The 18611-nt window shown below is 38.2% G+C and overlaps 1 protein-coding gene across 2 annotated transcripts in view; it reads right to left on the bottom strand.

The window, feature by feature from the left end:
• Positions 1–224: 224 nt before the first annotated feature.
• Positions 225–18611, bottom strand: part of LOC307128023 (uncharacterized protein) — a 38895-nt gene continuing 20508 nt past the window's right edge. Inside the window, exons 3-5 of one of the 2 annotated variants that reach the window (XM_079819551.1) lie at positions 14730–14910; positions 5093–5244; positions 225–1621 (exon numbers count right to left, since the gene is read on the bottom strand). In XM_079819551.1, coding sequence (XP_079675677.1) covers positions 1486–1621; positions 5093–5244; positions 14730–14910 — 469 coding nt within the window. In that variant the 3' untranslated portion in view covers positions 225–1485. The remainder of the gene's footprint in view (positions 1622–5092; positions 5245–14729; positions 14911–18611) is intronic. The other variant, XM_079819552.1, reaches the window with a different exon arrangement.

Below are 18611 nucleotides of genomic sequence, written 5' to 3'. Positions count from 1 at the left end.
GCATATGTATAATCATTCAAGGTTCTCTCTGTCAGACTCAAAAGTCAAAACACATGGCTGTCAGTATTATTCGTTCAGTAGATTCACAACCCCCACCCCAAAAAAAGCTCTTTCATAGACTGCTATAGTCATATAGTCCTCAATTTCTGGAAGCAGGAAAAGTCACCATGTGTGAACTTAAAAAAGAAGAGACTTCAGTGAACAAAGGGAGATACGAGTCAATGGAAGGATTCGTTCATTTAAGATTCATTGAACACAGATAAGTTCGTCATGTCCAACAAACACAGAGCAGTTCCAAATAATGCTGCCATCACAGCATACATACAGAAGAGAAATACACCCTAAATAACTGTAAATGAAGATCATAATGGTAATAGAGAAGCATATAATGCATGTAACATAGAGCTTATGCTGCTCTAATAGATTTGCTGCTGAGGTCAAGCATTGTTTATAGTTATAGAGTAAGTTAAGTTTATAGTTTGTAGAGTAAGTTAAGTGTTTTATTTTGATATGAATGCTTTTGGTGATTTTGTTGTTATGCAGCTCCTGCTAGGTTGTTCTAAGGGGTTTAAATGCATTGCTACGTGGTTGTCACAATGTTTGGGATGGTGTTGACATGTTTGGCAAGGTTTTCTGAGCGGTTATTAGCACGTTATGGTGCGGTTGCTGGATTTTCGGAGTGGTTTTTCTTGCATTGATATAGGGTTGTTAGGATGTTTTGATTGGTTGGTTGGTTGATGTGCAGTTGTTTTTAAGCAGTTGGGTTAGGGTAGGTTAGGGTCCCTCACACGGTTTGCAGCTTGACGTGCTGTGAGGGCTTGTGTGCGTCAGTGATGCTGAGAGTCACCCATAGTGGACAGGTGTCAGCTGAGATGCCAGACCAAGACAAACCACCTTCTGGACAGGAGAGGATTGGCCTGATGTTCTTGGCAGAAGATTGCCGTCTTCTGACCACAGCAACAACACCAGAATGACCTGTATAGAAGAAACTTTAAATGGATATGTATATATCTTTGATGGAAGTCATCGATGGATCTGTTCGAACAGAACAAGGAAACACAAGATGGTTTAATAGTAAGGGTGAACATCAAGAATGCATTTCTTCTTCAGCACAGTAACAGCATCTAGTCAATCAAATCTGAGGGACGGTAATTATTATATACATTTTTCTATGCTTCTGTCATGCAACAGAAGGAGACAAACAAGGTAAGTAGCAAAAGTACAGTTCTTTATTAGAGCAGAAACCAGAGAAGCGGGAGTGAATCAATGGTGAGTATCACAGCAGTCTGATAGTGTGCAGATGACTGGGTGGAGCTTGGTGGGTTCCTTCAGATGAGGATGGAGAACAGGAATCTAGAGACCTGGAGCACTGAGGAAGGAAGCAGAAGACTGATGACAGAAGACAGATGAAGGCGATCTCAGGTAAGTAACAAAGGTAGGTAGAACCGGTAGGTAGTCAGGCTAGCGTTGATAGTAGCCACGAGACTAGACCCTGAAGTAAGATATTGACATGCAGCCACTCTGGACGATGGTGACGTCACGCGCATACCCTCTAGTGAGCGTGATGACGAGGGTAATGGCTTGCAGGTGTGAGCCAGAGAGGATGATGGGAAGTGTAGTGCTGGGGAGACATGATGAATGGAGCAGGTGAGTTGGTGACAGCTTATATGTGTGGTAAACATGAAATTAATCACTTCTGAAATTGTTTCTAAATGTAGGCATATGATCACATAAATAGCCCACCATTGATTAGAGCAGTGAAAATTCTGTAAATACAATAATTACTATTTATAATTGGTGGTAATCTAGTAACTAAAATTCATAAACCAGATCTTAATAAAGCAGGTGCTTTGTAACATAATTATTATAATAATACACTGATTATCATGAGTAATCAAAACGTCCATGTTAAACATACAAACTATCGTTATCAGTCAATTCAAATATGTAATGAAAGTGTAATTGTAAGATAAATCTAAATCTATATTGAATTTTTTTCCTGTCAAAATGCATTTAATTCCTTCTTAATGAAAACACACAGAATATGTTACAATGTTTTGTTAACATTTACACAGACAAAGACTTACTAAAACTAACATAAAAATAAAATGTACTGAAAAACTAAAACTATAAAACACTAAACTAAAACAATCACGGCATGAAAAACAGCATCAAGCTCAAAACTATAAGAAAATAATAAATAAAATGCTTTTTATTCAAGTTCTCCTTTTTCTGAGTTTCATTTCTATTGTCTGATTGTATTTTAATATATATTTATGTATCAAGACAAAAGGCATTATTATTAAAACGATATTAATGAGAAGTTTTTTTCCCATCCATATTAGGTCAACATGGTCTAATTTTGTTTTGGTACTTTCATTGCATGGACAAAAACAGTTGAAATATTCTTCAAAATATCTTCTTTTGTGTTCATCAGAAGAAATAAAGTAATATACTGTGGGTCTGGAACAACGTGAGTGTGAGTAAATTATGACTTATTTCCAGTCTAAATCTCCAAAAATTCTTAAATCAAGATGTATTTACTAGATAAGAAAAATAAGTTTTGATTGATTTAAGAATGTTTCGATATTTGGACTGGAAACAAGACAGTGTTGCAGTGTTGACCTCCAACCCATTTTTAGGGGTGAGACTTAATAGAGTGTAAAAGAAGAGTAAACTTGTTTGTTTGTGTGTGTCATACATTTACATTTATGCATTTAGTAGATGATTTTATCCAAAGCAACTTACAATAGATGGACATAAGCAATTTGTCACAGAGCCAAGAATAAAAATACATTTTCATGATTTAACTCTTTTTCTTTCGTCAAATCAAAATACAAATAATGTGGTTCAGATAATATAATCTTCACACAATGATGACACAAGTGTCAGGGCTGTGTCACCAAACAAGAATAAACCAGCTCGAAGTGACAGAACCCTGACACTTGTGTGCTTCTTCTATGTTTTAAGCATTTGCTGCTGATGGAAGAGAAATAAATCACTTATGTAAAGTAAAGGTTCCAAAAGGGGGCTTTTGCAGTGATGCCATAGAAGAAACATTTTTGGTTCCTCAAAGAACCTTTCCGTGAAAAGTTCTTAAAATAACTGTGTGAGGAACTAAGAATTTAAGCTTTTTTAAGCAGAAATAACCATTGCAAATGTTGGGTGTTTAAGGTTCTTGAGGGAACCACAGATGCCAATAAAAAAACCTTTATTGTTAAGAGTATAAGCTCATTGGAAATATGTGTCTCTACCTGCATTTTTGCAAAACGACAAAAATGTTTGCCATGTTTTTTTCAAACATTAACCTTTTAGTGCCACAATATGTGCAACAACCAACAGAACAAAAAGGTGTTTTCACTTGTTCACCTTTTTTGGACAAAACTGAATGCACTTTTTAGCCTGACGTCGTCATACTCAATTCTAGTCTGATACTGCCTCGTTGGGCTGTGATAATGGGGCGTGTTTCAACCGAACCAGGAAAGAACTCAATTGGATAGACCTACAACCAATCAGAGCAACGGAGCGACGCATAACGTTAGTTGTCAAATGTCAACAGAACTCAACTGCTCTGTTGCCATGTCCGCGGGTTGAAGCGGCCCCAATTATGTGAGATACAGACCCAGGAATGCGAATTTTAGCAGGCAGCCCTGCCAAAATAACACATATTTTACCCCCAAAATGCCATTTTTTCCAGAGAAAATGCAATTTTTTTTAGGATACACAGAGTACTTACCAACACCATCATCATACAAACAAGTTCTCCATTTAGGATTAGATCAAATTCAACCCAAGCGGTCTTTAGTGACATGGATGATTACGTTACTGTTTATCATCTGTCCATCATCGTCTAAAGTCCGCCCTGACATTTTCATTGGTCCGAACAGTTTCTGTTCGGGCATAATTACTTCTCTACGGATCAAGTCCAGACCGAACTGCCCGAGTTAAAATGTTGTGCGTGGGGCTAAGTTCGGCTGGCATCCAGGCTATGCACTTTTAGCACCAACCACTGGACATTTCACTTTGAAACACAAGAAGCAACGTTCTATCATTTTGCAGAAATGCCCCTAACACCCCCCACCCCAAACCCACACATTAAGACTCCCAATTAATTGGGCTTATGATTGTTTCCCAATTATTCCCAGCATACAGGCTATAATATAGCCTCCCTAATACTCTCCTATAGCCACTGTGTCTGACAGCTTGTCCCCTGCCTGGCCTCAACCAAGGGCCATTCATAAATCAAGCTCTCCTTTCGTTTGGTCTCACAAGGCAAGGAGAAAAACCTCATTACGATCTGTTCACAGAAAACAAAACAGAGCGAACCCATCTATATTCATCTTCATTACCCATCTATACAAAAGTATAGAATGATTTTGTACTGTAATGTAAACATGGACTAAGTAACATATACTGCAGTGAATCCTAAAGAGCAGAGAGTGTCATTCTTGTTCTGTAAAGACATTTGGCAAAAGCAAACACTGTATAATGCAGCCTGGTGTAAGTGTTTTTAGGTCATTGTTTTAAGAATGACAAAATGAATTTGTTGGTTGACAACTGTTGCTAGTGTTGATTTGAGACTTGAATGTAGTGATTTGGTACTTTTAGTGCATTTTGAATGTGAAATGAACTGCTATGCCAACTTGAAAGTTGCTTAGGAGAACTGTGTGAAGAGTTTTGAAAAAGTGACCTACGTATTGAGAAATGTGTCCTAGCGATTGTTAAAAACTGTAAATGGAAATCACCATAATGTTTTGGACATATAAGCCATGATTTTTGGACATGTACATTTGTAGTGCCATAAAAACTTGATCAAACATTACTGTTCAAAAGTTTGGGGACGGTAGGCTTTTTGATGTTTTTGATAGAAGTCTTTTATGCTCACCAAAGATGCCTTTATTTGATCAGAAATACAATAGAACATACTGTGAAATGTAATGTTCTTTACATTATTTTTATTTGAATATATTTAAAAATGTATTTCTCAACTTTTCAGCAGCCATTACTCCCGTCTTTAGTGTCACATAATGCTGATTTGGTGCTCTCTATGTATTTTTGAATCAAAATACAGTGCATGATCTGGTTCTCTTACCGTAGTGAGGTATGATGGCCCAGGCCATGGCAGAGGCATAAATCTCTCCTATCATCCAGAACATGCAAAGCCAGCTCAGATGTTCTCCACGCTTCTCTCTTGCCAACACCTCCGCAAAGTATGAGAAGACGATGGGCACCGCCCCACCAATCCTGAAGGACAAGAGAAGCAAGAATAAAGCAGAGAAGCGCAACGTCAAGGCCAGTGCAGAGTGTCTAAGAGTTCAGCGAACTAAGACAGCTGTTTTCTTTTTTTCTTTGCTTTCTTTTTTTAAAAACACAATGTATCTGTGGACCTTTTTTATTGTATTTATAGTTTTGATCAATTGCTAACACGCAATTCATGAAACAAGTAACCTTTTTCTCACAACTATAAACACAATCTTAAAACTTGCACAAACTTTAAACATATTCTCTCTTGTCAGAATCAAACTTTGGCCTCAGATGAAACAAAACCTAACAAATACAAAGACTACTTTCCTGTCCATTGAACACTTATTGGGATTCAGGAATAATTTTGCAGCTCAATGTCTATTACGGGATACAACATAAATAGACGGGTGCAGATACAGTAAAATACAACAATGAGCCTAATGAAAAGTTTATTTACATTACACTTAGGGATGTGCATGAGTACCTGAGTACATTCGATCAAGAAAACGATGATCACTGTTTTTTATGATTTCTGGTTATTGTGGCATTTAAGGCGGTACCCAAGGTCAGATTGGTTAACGTTAGGGCAGCATGCCGTCTAGACTGGCAAAATAAAGTGAAACTATGGATTTGAAAGCATGCAGTGATGCCTGGAATCAATTTGATTGAGTGCAAGATATGCAAAACCAAACTGTCATAGACATAACATCAGGACATTATTGTAATCGAATGTTGTAAATTCTTTGTGCTTTAGTTGCCCTGTTTCAGCGCTGCTGTTAGGGGAAAGACTGCATCCACAACGTGCGCATTCACGTCCTTTTGTGCAGATGTACTTTGTAATTTGGCTTTTATGTTGTACGTATCTGATTAATCTCATATATAAATGTGTTTGGTTGAGTTTTTCACCCGCTAGCAATTAAAGCGCTTCAGTTTATGCGGTCTTCATTCACTCTTCAGTGACAGCTCAAACATCATGTCGACATTATTGACTATGATTGGGTTATTTAAGACAGTCCTATTCCATTTACATGTTTTCAGAAACATTGATGATATTATTATTAATCCAGCAGTGTTTTTTTCCCTCATCATATTTTCTCAACAGTAGGCCTGTGTTTGAATTAAAATGGTTTTTTTTATGGCTTCTGGAATCACTTGATAAAGTAGATGAAAATACAGTGCAAGATGTGCAGCGTCAATCTGCCATATACAAACATTACAATAGGGCTGCAGCTATCGATTCTTTTTGTAATCAATTAATCTAGCACTTAATTGATCGATTAATCAGATTAATTTTTTTGTGTGTTTTTAAACAACCAAAACAAATACTGCATAACGAAAATGAAGAGGAAAAGCAATTTAATTTATTAATATGCACAACAGGTTTCATGCTGTAATCTAGCCCTGACATCAAAGTAAATATCTGTTTTATGTAGATTTCTACACCTGCAGCATTGACCATTAGGCTACTCACAAATAATATATAATTTCTGGGGTGAGCCTATTTGCTATGGTAACCTAGCAACCTGTGTGTGTGTGTGTGTGTGTGTGTGTGTGTGTGTGTGTGTGTGTGTGTGTGTGTGTGTGTGTGTGTGTGTGTGAAGGGGTTCTTTTTTTAGGCTATACTCTCTCGCAACTGAACGTGAATACGTTTACTACTTAAAAACATCAAAGCTAAACATCATATCTAGTCAAACCGCATCACGACATCGCTACAAATACAGTATGGGATTAAAATCAGCGAACATCAATGTATAGGCTTAGGCTACGTTACCATTGAAGTCGTACTACTGCAAAGTGTATAGACTTAGGCTACGTTACCATTGAAGTCGTCTACTGCAAAGTGTATAGACTTAGACTACGTTACCATTGAAGTCGTACTACTGCAAAGTGTATAGACTTAGGCTACGTTACCATTGAAGTCGTCTACTGCAAAGTGTATAGACTTAGGCTACGTTATCATTGAAGTCGTACTACTGCAAAGTGCCAGGTCTATTTTGCAGTAGACACATTGCACCTTGTTCTCTTCTTTTTTAAGAATGTAGGATGATCCCAAACTTTAGACATTCTCTGCCATTTATGGACATCTTTACTCTCCGCCATTGCGTCAACTAAATTCAAAATGTATCACGCGCTAAGGTGTGCTTCCTGAACATTAAACAATGGTCCGTGTGAATCAGATCCCTGCGCGTATAGTGCGCGTCATAGGAATTTAACGAGGCTTCGAGGCAGAGTTTTTTGCTCGAAGAATTTTTGTAATCGAGTTAATCGAGTAACTCGATGAATCGTTTCAGCCCTACATTACAATGAGAACACTGTAGCATGTTGTGAATTCTTTGTGCTTTGCCCGTGTTTCAGCGCATACAGGAAGAGCACATCCACAAGGGAGTTACACTTTCTGGCTAGTAGCACGTAACACTTGCATTTGCGTCCTTTTGTGCAGATACAAGTTGTAATGTTACGTTTATGTTCTTTATAAAGGATATCTGATTAGTCTCATATAGAATATATCATATAGAACAAAGCCTGTGTCACGTAACCCTTATTTGCCTTTGGGGATTGGCTGGATGGAATCAGTCTCATGTGAAGAAAGCCCAAAGGTATTACCGTGGATGCAGCTGCCATGAGACCTAGAATTCTGTGATAGAAAGTAATTTCCTGACCTAGCCTGATATTTCTCAGGGTGTTTACACACAGTCCTGGTCCTTTTTCTTTGTGGAGATAATGGTCCTCAAATCCAGACTCGTTTTAGGCCACTGAGCATGGCAAGCCAGTCCCCAGACTTTACGTTGGGGGAGCATGACTCACCACACTCTGCTTCTGGGCTTCCCTTTGCTTAGGGGCCGGGTTGGGTCTGGGTGGCCGACAGCCCCTCCCTTTGAGTACAGCGGGGAAGAAATTTCACAAAGGCCTCCTCATGCCTCTTCGCCTCCCGGAACCTGTTGACAACTGACTATTTAGAGGGAGGGATCAAGCAGGAAAACTCTGTCCCTATCGTTGATGCCCGTGAGTTTCAACCACTGATGCCTGTCCATGACGACCAAAGCTAACAAAGAACAGCCGACTGCACGGGCCATCTGCTTAGTCACCCGAGAGACGGAGGTCTGAGAAGGTGTGGTCCTGCAGGCACTCAGATCTTTTAGCAGGTCAGCCTGGTACGCCTGTAACACCGACATGGTGTACAGCGCAGCACCAGCCTGACCTGCTGATTGAAACGCTTTCCACACCATCATGGATGTTGTTCTGCACGGCTTGGTGGGGAGCATAAGCTTTTTTAATGACGATGAGCTCCCAGGGGAGAGATAGCCTGTGAGCGCCTCTTCAACCTAAGGCATCATCGTATAACCTTACACCCAAGATAGACAAATAAGTCAACGACGAGGGCATAAAGACACGTGATGTATATGGGTTCCCTCATGAATGTGTTAACTCGTCATGGAGGTCTTCAAAGAATGGGAGAGACCATCATTCAGGCCCCTCCCCTTGGCCACCGGACAGGAATCTATCCTCTAACTTTGAGCACTTAGGGGGTCTCTTGTCCCTGTGGCCAGTCCAGTTGTAAAACCTGGCCACTGCACAAGTCACCACTTTGAATAACTCTCTTGCGCTTTATCATCATGGGAGGAGCATTCAGAGGTGGCACTCTCGAAATCCATCTTGCCAGAAACAATAGATGGAGCATCCTCTGCCCGATCCGAAGAAGCATCGGGGCATGCTTTGGAATCAGGCACGAGGACATCACGATCTGGAGAGAGAATGAGTCAGATGTTCTCTGAATGTAGTTTGAAGATTTGGTTTTGTGTTTAAGGTTTTGAGAAAGTGGGTGATGGATTAGAGAAATGTTTTTTAGCAATTCAGAAAAACTGCAACGTAACAGTGTTTTGATTCAAATATTTTCATTATCGACACACCCCACCCCCGAGTACTCGAGTACTCGTTTTTTAAAATCTATCAGTATTTGAAATAAAAAATTGACAAAAATGCCCAGTTTCCAAAACGATATATATATGTATATAATAATGTTACACTTTTCAGGGGAATCAACCTAAAAATGGCTTGTACTGCACTTTGTGTTGGGATAGGCAAAAAAAAAAAAAAAATTAAATATTGAAAATGAATGATTATTAGCTGCTAAAATTAACTGCTGAGGGCTATGCAGAGCACTCATCCCTTAACAAGTCAATTGTAAATGATTACTCTTTTAGATCTTTTCTATGTTTCATTTGATTTGATGATCAGTCAGGAAGACACAACTGGTGTAAAGCAATAGACTTGATTTAATTGATTTAACTTGATTTAAAAACAGGCTGGAAACCTGTAAAATGCATCAGGTCCAGCAGAGATACAGATGGGCTCAAGACAGCCCAGACAAATTTATTCAAGCCCTAAATTCGGAAGAACTAAAAAATATGATAAATACATTTATTACTACAAAATTCGAAACAACTAAAGATGGTGTTAATTTGGCTACAAATGAAATCAATTACATATTTAAAAAAGCAGCATATAAAAGTGAATTGAAAAAGAAAGGCAAAAAATATGCTAAAAAAACACCAAAAGATGAAAAATGGTTCGACTCAGACTGCAAAACATTAAGAAAACAACTTAGAAAATTATCAAATCTGAAACATAAAGAACCAAACAACACAGACATAAGATCTGAATACTGTTCAAAACTAAAACAATACAAAGACACAATTAGAGTGAAAAAACAACACCATCTGAAAAAAAGTGTACAGGAAATAGAACACTCAATCAACAATAATCAGTTCTGGGATATGTGGAATAATCTGAGCACAACTAAACCACAAGACCTACCAATACAAGATGGAGATATCTGGACAAAGCATTTTGGAAAATTATACAAAGAAATCCCACCAAAACAACTCAATGACAATTATAATCTGATCAAACAAAATCTACGAACTTATGAAGAAACAATTAAAAATAATCAAAATCCACTTGACTTCCCAATTACACATGAAGAATTGACAAACAAACTCAAAAGCCAAAAAAGTAGGAAATCTTGTGGTCCTGACAGCATCCTGGGTGAAATGCTGAAGCACACCTGAGCTGCAGACGTGCTCAAACTATTCAACACTGGACTCAGTTCAGGCTGTTTTCCTGACATCTGGAGCCAAGGACTTATAACCCCAATTCACAAAAGTGGAAATAAATTGGACTCTGAAATTGATAATTTCAGAGGCATTTGTGTGAGCAGTAATCTGGGGAAGTTATTTAGCAGTATTTTAAACAATAGAATTGTAAACTTCCTTAACGAGCACAATGTCCTGAGTCCGAGTCAGATTGGCTTTCTTCCAAATCACAGAACTACTGACCACATTTACACCCTACACACCCTAATCAATAAACACGTAAAACAGACCAAACATGGAAAAATATTTGCATGCTTTGTCGATTTCAAAAAAGCATTTGATTCTATTTGGCACAACGGATTATATTACAAACTTTTACAAAGCGGTGTAGGGGGTAAAGTTTATGACATCATAAAATCAATGTATTCGAACAACAAATGTGCAATACGAATTGGCAACAAACATACAGAATTCTTCACTCAGAAGAGAGGAGTGCGGCAGGGCTGTAGCCTGAGTCCAACGCTGTTCAACATTTACATTAATGAACTAGCGGTGCAGCTGGAACAGTCGACAGGCCCTGGACTCACTCTAGACTCAGCACCTGGACCTGCTGGAGAACTACTGCCACAACTGGGCCCTGGCAGTGAACCTCACAAAGACCAACATTATGGTCTTTCAGAAAAAGCCCAGATGTCAGGAACACAGACACCAGTTCAGTCTAGGCAGCACCGCCCTAGAGCACACGATGCAGTACACTTACCTCGGCCTGGTCATCACTGCATCGGGGAGTTTCAGTATGGCAGTGAATGCTCTCAAAGACAAAGCTCGAAGAGCTCTATATGCCATTAAGAAAAAATTCCAAAACATTGACTTACCAATTCCAATCTGGTGTAAAATCTTTGATAGTGTGATTCAGCCCATAGCGCTGTATGGAAGTGAGGTTTGGGGTCCACTCAGTGATCAGAGCTACACTAGATGGGACAGACATCCAACAGAAGCTCTACACACAGAATTCTGCAAACTCATCCTAAAAATACATAGAAAAACACCCAATAATGCATGTAGGGCAGAATTAGGCCGATTCCCTTTGATTATTAATATGCAAAAAAGAGCCCTCAAATTCTGGATGCACCTAAAAGCAAGTCCCACAGAATCGCTACATTTTAAAGCGTTACAAACCCAAGAACTGAACCCCGAAAAAAGTCCCCTCAGTCAGCTGGTTCTGAGACTGACTAACCCGACTAACCCTACTAACACTAACCAGTCTCAGACCAGCACTGCTTCTCACACAAACATCAGAATAAACCAAATTATCAAACTATCTAAGAATACATATCTGGAACATTGGGATCAGGAAACTAAATTACAAAGTAAATTACAATTCTATCGAACTCTAAAGTCAAATTATGAATTGGAAGAATATCTCCAGAGTGTCAGAGACACAAAGCAGAGACGGATCCTGACCAAGTACAGGCTCAGTGCACACAGTCTGGCCATCGAGACCGCGTGTGTGTGTGTGTGTGTGTGTGTGTGTGTGTGTGTGTGTGTGTGTGTGAGAGAGAGTACAGGCTCAGTGCACACAGTCTGGCCATCGAGACCGGCAGACACAGAAAGAGCTGGCTACCCAGAGAGCAAAGGGTGTGTGTTCACTGTAGGACAGGAGAGATAGAGACAGAGACGCACTTCCTCCTTCACTGTCAGAAATACATCTCCACAAGAGACCTCTACCTAAACAAATTCAGAACATTAATAAAGAACTTTACAGCTATGACTGAAGTAGAACAAATACAGATAATATTAGGAGAGGGACAGACAGCAACACTGGCTGCGAGATATGTGTGTGTGTGCCACAGCCTGAGAGACAGCGGGTGAATGTGTGTGTAATGTGTGTATGTTACGTCTGACCTCAGTGTGTTTCCCTATTGTCCACTACAGTGACCCTCAGAACATGTGAGTGTATATATGTGTTAAAACACTGGTTTCAAATGTTCTAATCTGTTACACTGTTCATTTAAGTTATGTTGTACCATCATTAATATTATTATTTATGTTCATATATGTTTTATTATTTATGTTCATATATTCCTAGCTTTGGCAATATTGTATGATTTACATTCATGCCAATAAAGCAATTTTGAATTTGAATTTGAATTTGATTTAATTAAAGACTTGTGTCCACACAAGAAAAACAAAATGAGTCTTGTCTGCAAGATTTCACTTATTTGCTACTACTGAGTTAATTAGTCCCCGGTGTCTTCTTCAGATCAATATTTAAAGGAAAGACACTGAAATACAACGTAAAACAGAAACGACCAATTACTAAGTGTTTTCTGCAGGTTTCACCAAGTCAAATTTAAGACTTTTTAAGACCTTTTTAAGACCATTTTGAATTAAATTTAAGACCTATATCACACAATAAAAAAAACGTACAAAGGAAATGCAGAATCACAAAATTCCTTGCAAAGCAAATGAATTTATTCTATATATATATATATATATATATATATATATATATATATATATATATATATAAATATTCTTTTTTTTTTTCTCCTTCTGAGATCAAAATGACTGATTTTGTGGTGGTCATTTCCAGTTTTGTTGTTTTCATAGGATGCCACATTTACCATATTAGATGCACAATAGTCACACATGACAATAAAACAAACAAAATGCATGAATCTTGTTTGGTATTACAAAAAAAGGCATCCAGTGGTGTGCTATCTAGCTTTAATAACATTATCGCTTAGGGTGGGAAATATGACCAAAATCTTACAAGTAAGCAATTGCTTAATACAAGTAAAAAGTTCTCAAGTAAACGGTCATAAATAAAATACAAACTTATTAACCAATTACAATAGGACAAATAAATACAACCTAAAGACACGGATACAAACAGTGCTTTAAGTTGAAGTACCGTTTTTCCCTGTTATATTTTGTTTAACATTAACACAGACAGGAACGGGTATGGGCTATATTAGTATGCTTTCACTTTAAGAACTACAGTAATATGCAGATCCAATACTGACACACGTCCCAAACTTTTTTACTCAAGAGTCAAGACATGACCGCCAATAAGAACATATGAATGTGTGGGATATGAGGGATAATAAGGGATATGAATGTGTGTATGATCGTTCAAGAGTAAGCCTAGAAATAGACACATTCAGTACACTCGCGCAAACTGACCGGCGGCAAAAGCGTGCACAAAATCCACAGCCATTCTGACATCGGTCTGTCTACCGAATTGAGTTTGTGGTTTACATCGCTTTTATTAACTCTTTTTAGTGCCATCGGAACGATCATACTTTTATTTGGTCATGATGCGAGTTGGCAGGTGAGAAAGATTCACCTTCGCTTTCACGATCGCGTGAACTGGAGAACTGAAGCTGAAGAATAAAAATAAAATCCATTTGATGCGTCTGTGGTACAATCCGAAAGAGACCAGCACCAATAACATGAAAGCTGATTGGCTGCAATATAAGATGCATGCTGGTCTCAGTTGTAGTTGTAATACAACGAAATATAGTAGGACTAGCGAAAGAAAGAACTACAACAACCCGGAATAAACACACACACACACACACACACACAAAAGCGCTGCGGGAGCATTTCAATGAGCATTAGAGGTAGTGTGGACGTAGGATAATTTAAGACCTGTTTAAAACTATTTAAGACCTAGAACTCAATACTTCAGAGAATTTAAGACTTTTTAAGGCCTAAAATTTTTTTTTTTGAAATTTAAGACATTTTAAGACTTTTTAAGACCCCGCGGGAACCCTGCAGTATTTAAAATATAGTATTTTAGAAATATTATTTTATTTAAATCTGGACAAATTCGCTTTCCAGAAACCCATGTCAAAGTGCAGGTGGAGACTATATCTAGGTAATGTGTTAAATTGATTGATTTTCCCACTTTATACATCTTTAATTTGATCAAAACTAATATTAGTAATATTGTGAAATATTTGTATAATTTAAATCAAAATGCAATTTATTCCTGTGATGGCAAAGTTGAATATTTAGCATCATTTCTCCAGTCTTCAGTGTCATATGATCCTTCAGAAATCGTTCTAATATGCTGATTTGGTGCTCAAGAAACATCTCTTATTTTTGTCAATGTTGAAAACATTTGTGCAGCTTAAAAGTTTTGAGGAAACCGTAATAATTTCTATTCTTCAATGAATAGAAAGTTCAAAAGAACGACGTTTATTTTTAAATAGAAATCTTTAACCATGTAAAACTGTCACTTTTGGATCCTTGAATACAAGTATTAAATATATTTCTTTGTATTTTAGTGATGTACAGAATCTAAAGTCTTTATCACGATCCACATTTAGGACTTGCCAAATTTAGTGTCATTAATGTTGAAGATGCAGGAAAAAGACTCACCCTAAGCCAGCTATCGTGCGACAAAGCAAGAAGACGCCATAGCCCTGCACAAAAGATGACAAGAAGGCGAAGAAGCCATTCATGGACATACAAATGAGCAGACACTGCCGTCTGCCCACCTTGTCGGCCATGCCGCCCCAGAAGAAGGCCCCTACCATCATTCCCAGATACACAATGCTGCCTGTAGTGAATAAGAGGAGAGGGAAAAAAGAACAAAGTGAAAAAGTAGGAACACACATCTCAGGCAGAGATACACACAGATTGATGTTGTCATATTCAGGAGAGTTTGTTCTTGTCTTCATTCTTGATTGGCTGCTGATTTATATCAACAAAATGGTTTATATGCTGCTTCTTGGAACAAGAACTCCATTAAACTTTCAGTTGACTGATGTTTTCACCTGAGGACATTGTTGTTTTCCATGGGAAATGCAGGAGACTTTCGGTGATGATGCTATTAACACAAGGGACGGTGAATATTTTAATAACATAAGTAGTCCAGAGGAAAAACAAATGACCATTAAAAATATATCAGATTTTAGTGATCTCAGAATGCTCCACAGAAGCCTTCTAAAATCCCAGTAAAATATTACTATATTCTTTACTTCTAACATTTACTCCATCTATGTAAATATAGTAGCATCTAAAGGATTTAACTGAAAAGAATCTGCAGTGATTGTGTATTAACAAGACGCCTACATATCTAGAGCACAGAATTAGGAAACTACAGATAAGCAGATAAATAAATCCGTCATGGTGCAAGCACAACAGGCTTTTAAAGGGAATGGGAGATGGGACTCTGATTGGTTTATTGCACCTTACGCCCCCAAAACACACCCATGACTCATTAAGAGACTAGGTACAACCCTTTTGGACCATTTGCCTGGCTCACCGACCATTTTGTCTGTCGTTAAACTAGCAAAAGTGGACTCGGACGCAACCTAAGTGCACCTGCGCCATGCGCTTCAGACCATTAGCTTAGATCATTAAAATAGGGCCCTTAAACTTTTATTAAACAAACATGGATTCCAAAACACAGAGAGGCTGAGCCATAACCACTAGGCAAATAGCAAACAATACAGGAAAATGAACTGAAACAAACCGAGGGTATGTTTACATTACAACGATGTACTAAAAACAGATGACAAGATTGTCGAAGCGATCCCCGTTCCCACGGCACAGATCTGCGAAAATGACTAAAAAGGCTGTATTATGCATGCCAGTAGTTGTTGATGTCACTTTGTCAAGAAACACCCCACGAACACGTAATACGCATGCACATGACAAACTTTTCACAAATTCTAGTTTGTGTTGTTTACATGGAGACGGTAAAGGCATCGTTTTCAAAACCTTTTTCAAAGCTTGCATTTTCAGACCGCCAAAACGCTGTTGTCATTAAAAATAACGGCCAAAATGTATTAAAAAGTTTTCCATTTTAAGTTGAAAACGGTGTGGTGTAAATACGCAGGCTAAATCAAATCAAACCAAACAAGACCCAGGTGAACATAATCATGTAACCAACAAGTAACCATAGTAACAAATGACCTAATCAGAAACCAAGGAAACGGTAACTAAACACAGGAAGGAAACATGGGAACCAAAGCCCTAAGAGTCCACTAACAGAACATAACTGTTACAATTTTGTCAATGATTATTTGCATAAGATCCATGGAAAAAAAGGAAGAGCTCAAATGTTCATAAAAATGGTTACATAAAAATTACAAATATATACATATTTGTAGCAGACATAATAATTCATAGACAAAGGGAGAAGTTAAAAAATATGACATAAGACTGATTATTAGCTGTCTTATCAGACATAGAGAGCATGACAGAGAGAAACTGGGAGAAACAGGTGGACAGACAGGTGTATTTGACAGACAATAGATATGCAAAGAGATGCAGCGACAGAGCATGCGTTGCAATGCACAAACGTTTTGGAGATTTGCTGATTTCTCAGAGTGTAAATTCTCATCTGATACAGCAGCTTTCTCTGTGACCAAGCAGTTACAATCTGCCGCTGTAAAACCAGCACAGAGTCCAGTAAACTGCTTTGCTGGTACAGTAACAACACACTTTGAAAGAAGACTGATTTAAGACTTGTGATTATACATTATACAAAACTGTCTTTCAGTGTATTCTTCTGTGATTATCTGCAACTTTGTGCTACTGCCGATTCAGACCAGCGATTGCGAGAAGACATTGCTTTTATGCAGTTCAATAAACAAGAAGGTAATAGTAGTAGGTTGCATACTCCTTTATGAGTACTGTGAATTTGGACATAGTTTTGTCACATACTGTTTTTCACCTAGTCTACAGTGGGGGAAGTATGCGATTTCGGATGCAGCCTTACATTTTACAAACAATATTCCAAAAGACTTTGTTGGTCAAAACTGATAATGGAAATAATAGGTCAGAGGAAAAAAGCACTGCAATATATTTTTTTCTCCCATTTCATATTTGTCCATGTCCTCCTATGGTCTCTGTCAGTTACAATAACTTTATACCATGGTCTGGCTATACCACTCAATTCTGACTGTTTGGCAGGTGCGCATTAAAACCATTTAATGCACAAGTAGTTTAATCCCCATTCTATATTAATGCGCTGCTTTCATTGAAGCAGAGACACACAGGGATCACACACAGAGATAGGAGATAACACTGAGCACACACAGAAACATTCAGGAGCACAGAAACTTGTTGTCAACGCTGCCCAGCAACATTTATTAATAAAATAGCTTCGCTACATTATATTACTCAGCAAGAAGGTGGTAATGTTGCTGTTTTTGAAGTAAATAAACTCACAGCTTTATTGTTAGTAGAAAGAGATGCTGCAGAGGCGCAGGTAATTTACACATGCATCTCTCATCTAAGCGTGCAGAATGCTATAGTTGTAATGAGTCATAGGCTAGCTTATTTGAAAATAACCATTATTATTTGAACCCTTTCGGTCAAATTTAGTGCTGTAACATCAATGACTATATGTATCAATGACTATCAGTAACTATAAGCTATAATATTTCTCTTTGCGTGAGACTGTGCGCGTACCAGTGATTAATGCACAAAAATGTCAGTCAGCGGGCATTGCACCTCAAGTTCGTAGAGAGCTTTAATCAGTCCATTCAAATTTGATTTTGGCTGCCTCTGAAATGGGTTACACTAGAAAGTAAATAGGCTACACTAGAAATGCGTGCTCGTTGAAGGATATGCATTTATATTGCATGGATGGAGAAAGCAAGACGCCTGCATTTCATCTAATGGTACGCATAAAAGGTTTTTTATTTAACACTATAAAGTTAAATAACCATATAGCCTAACTATTACGCACCTTTCGGAGCATCAGTGCCACAGAAGGAGTAAAGCCTATAGGCTACTCTATCTCTAGACGTTTTAAACATTTTTAAATATGAAAACTGCAAAAAGCAATTAAATTGTCAGACATCCTTTTAGCGCATGTTCACAGGAAAACAACTGAAAAACAGCGCTGGTTGTTCTCTCAATACTGTCTGTTTATTTTACTGAGTGAGAAATCGCTTTAGAAGATTCAGTGAGAGAGAGCAGTCCAAACTCATTCAATCGGATTCAGGCAAACGTTTTGCAAACGCGTTTGACCCATTCATAATTTACAACATAATTTAAGCGTCAAAATGTGCGCACTGCGCAGTTCAGGTAACCTACAGTAACCTATAAACAACAAATAATTTGTCACTATAGCAACAGTATACCCCCCGTTAATATACCCCTGGGCCTCGCACATCACGTTCGCACAGGGAGTAGGGTGTGTTCCCAGTTCATTTGCATGCTTTATTCAGATTTCCCGCCTCTATGTAATCCCTCCCCTTTGGAATGTATATAACCTATCAGCTAGACTGTTTGAGTCAGACT

Source organism: Gobio gobio (genome assembly GCF_949357685.1).
Source record: "Gobio gobio genome assembly, chromosome: 1".
Taxonomy (NCBI): domain Eukaryota; kingdom Metazoa; phylum Chordata; class Actinopteri; order Cypriniformes; family Gobionidae; genus Gobio; species Gobio gobio.
This window is presented reverse-complemented; position numbering and strand designations above follow the sequence as displayed.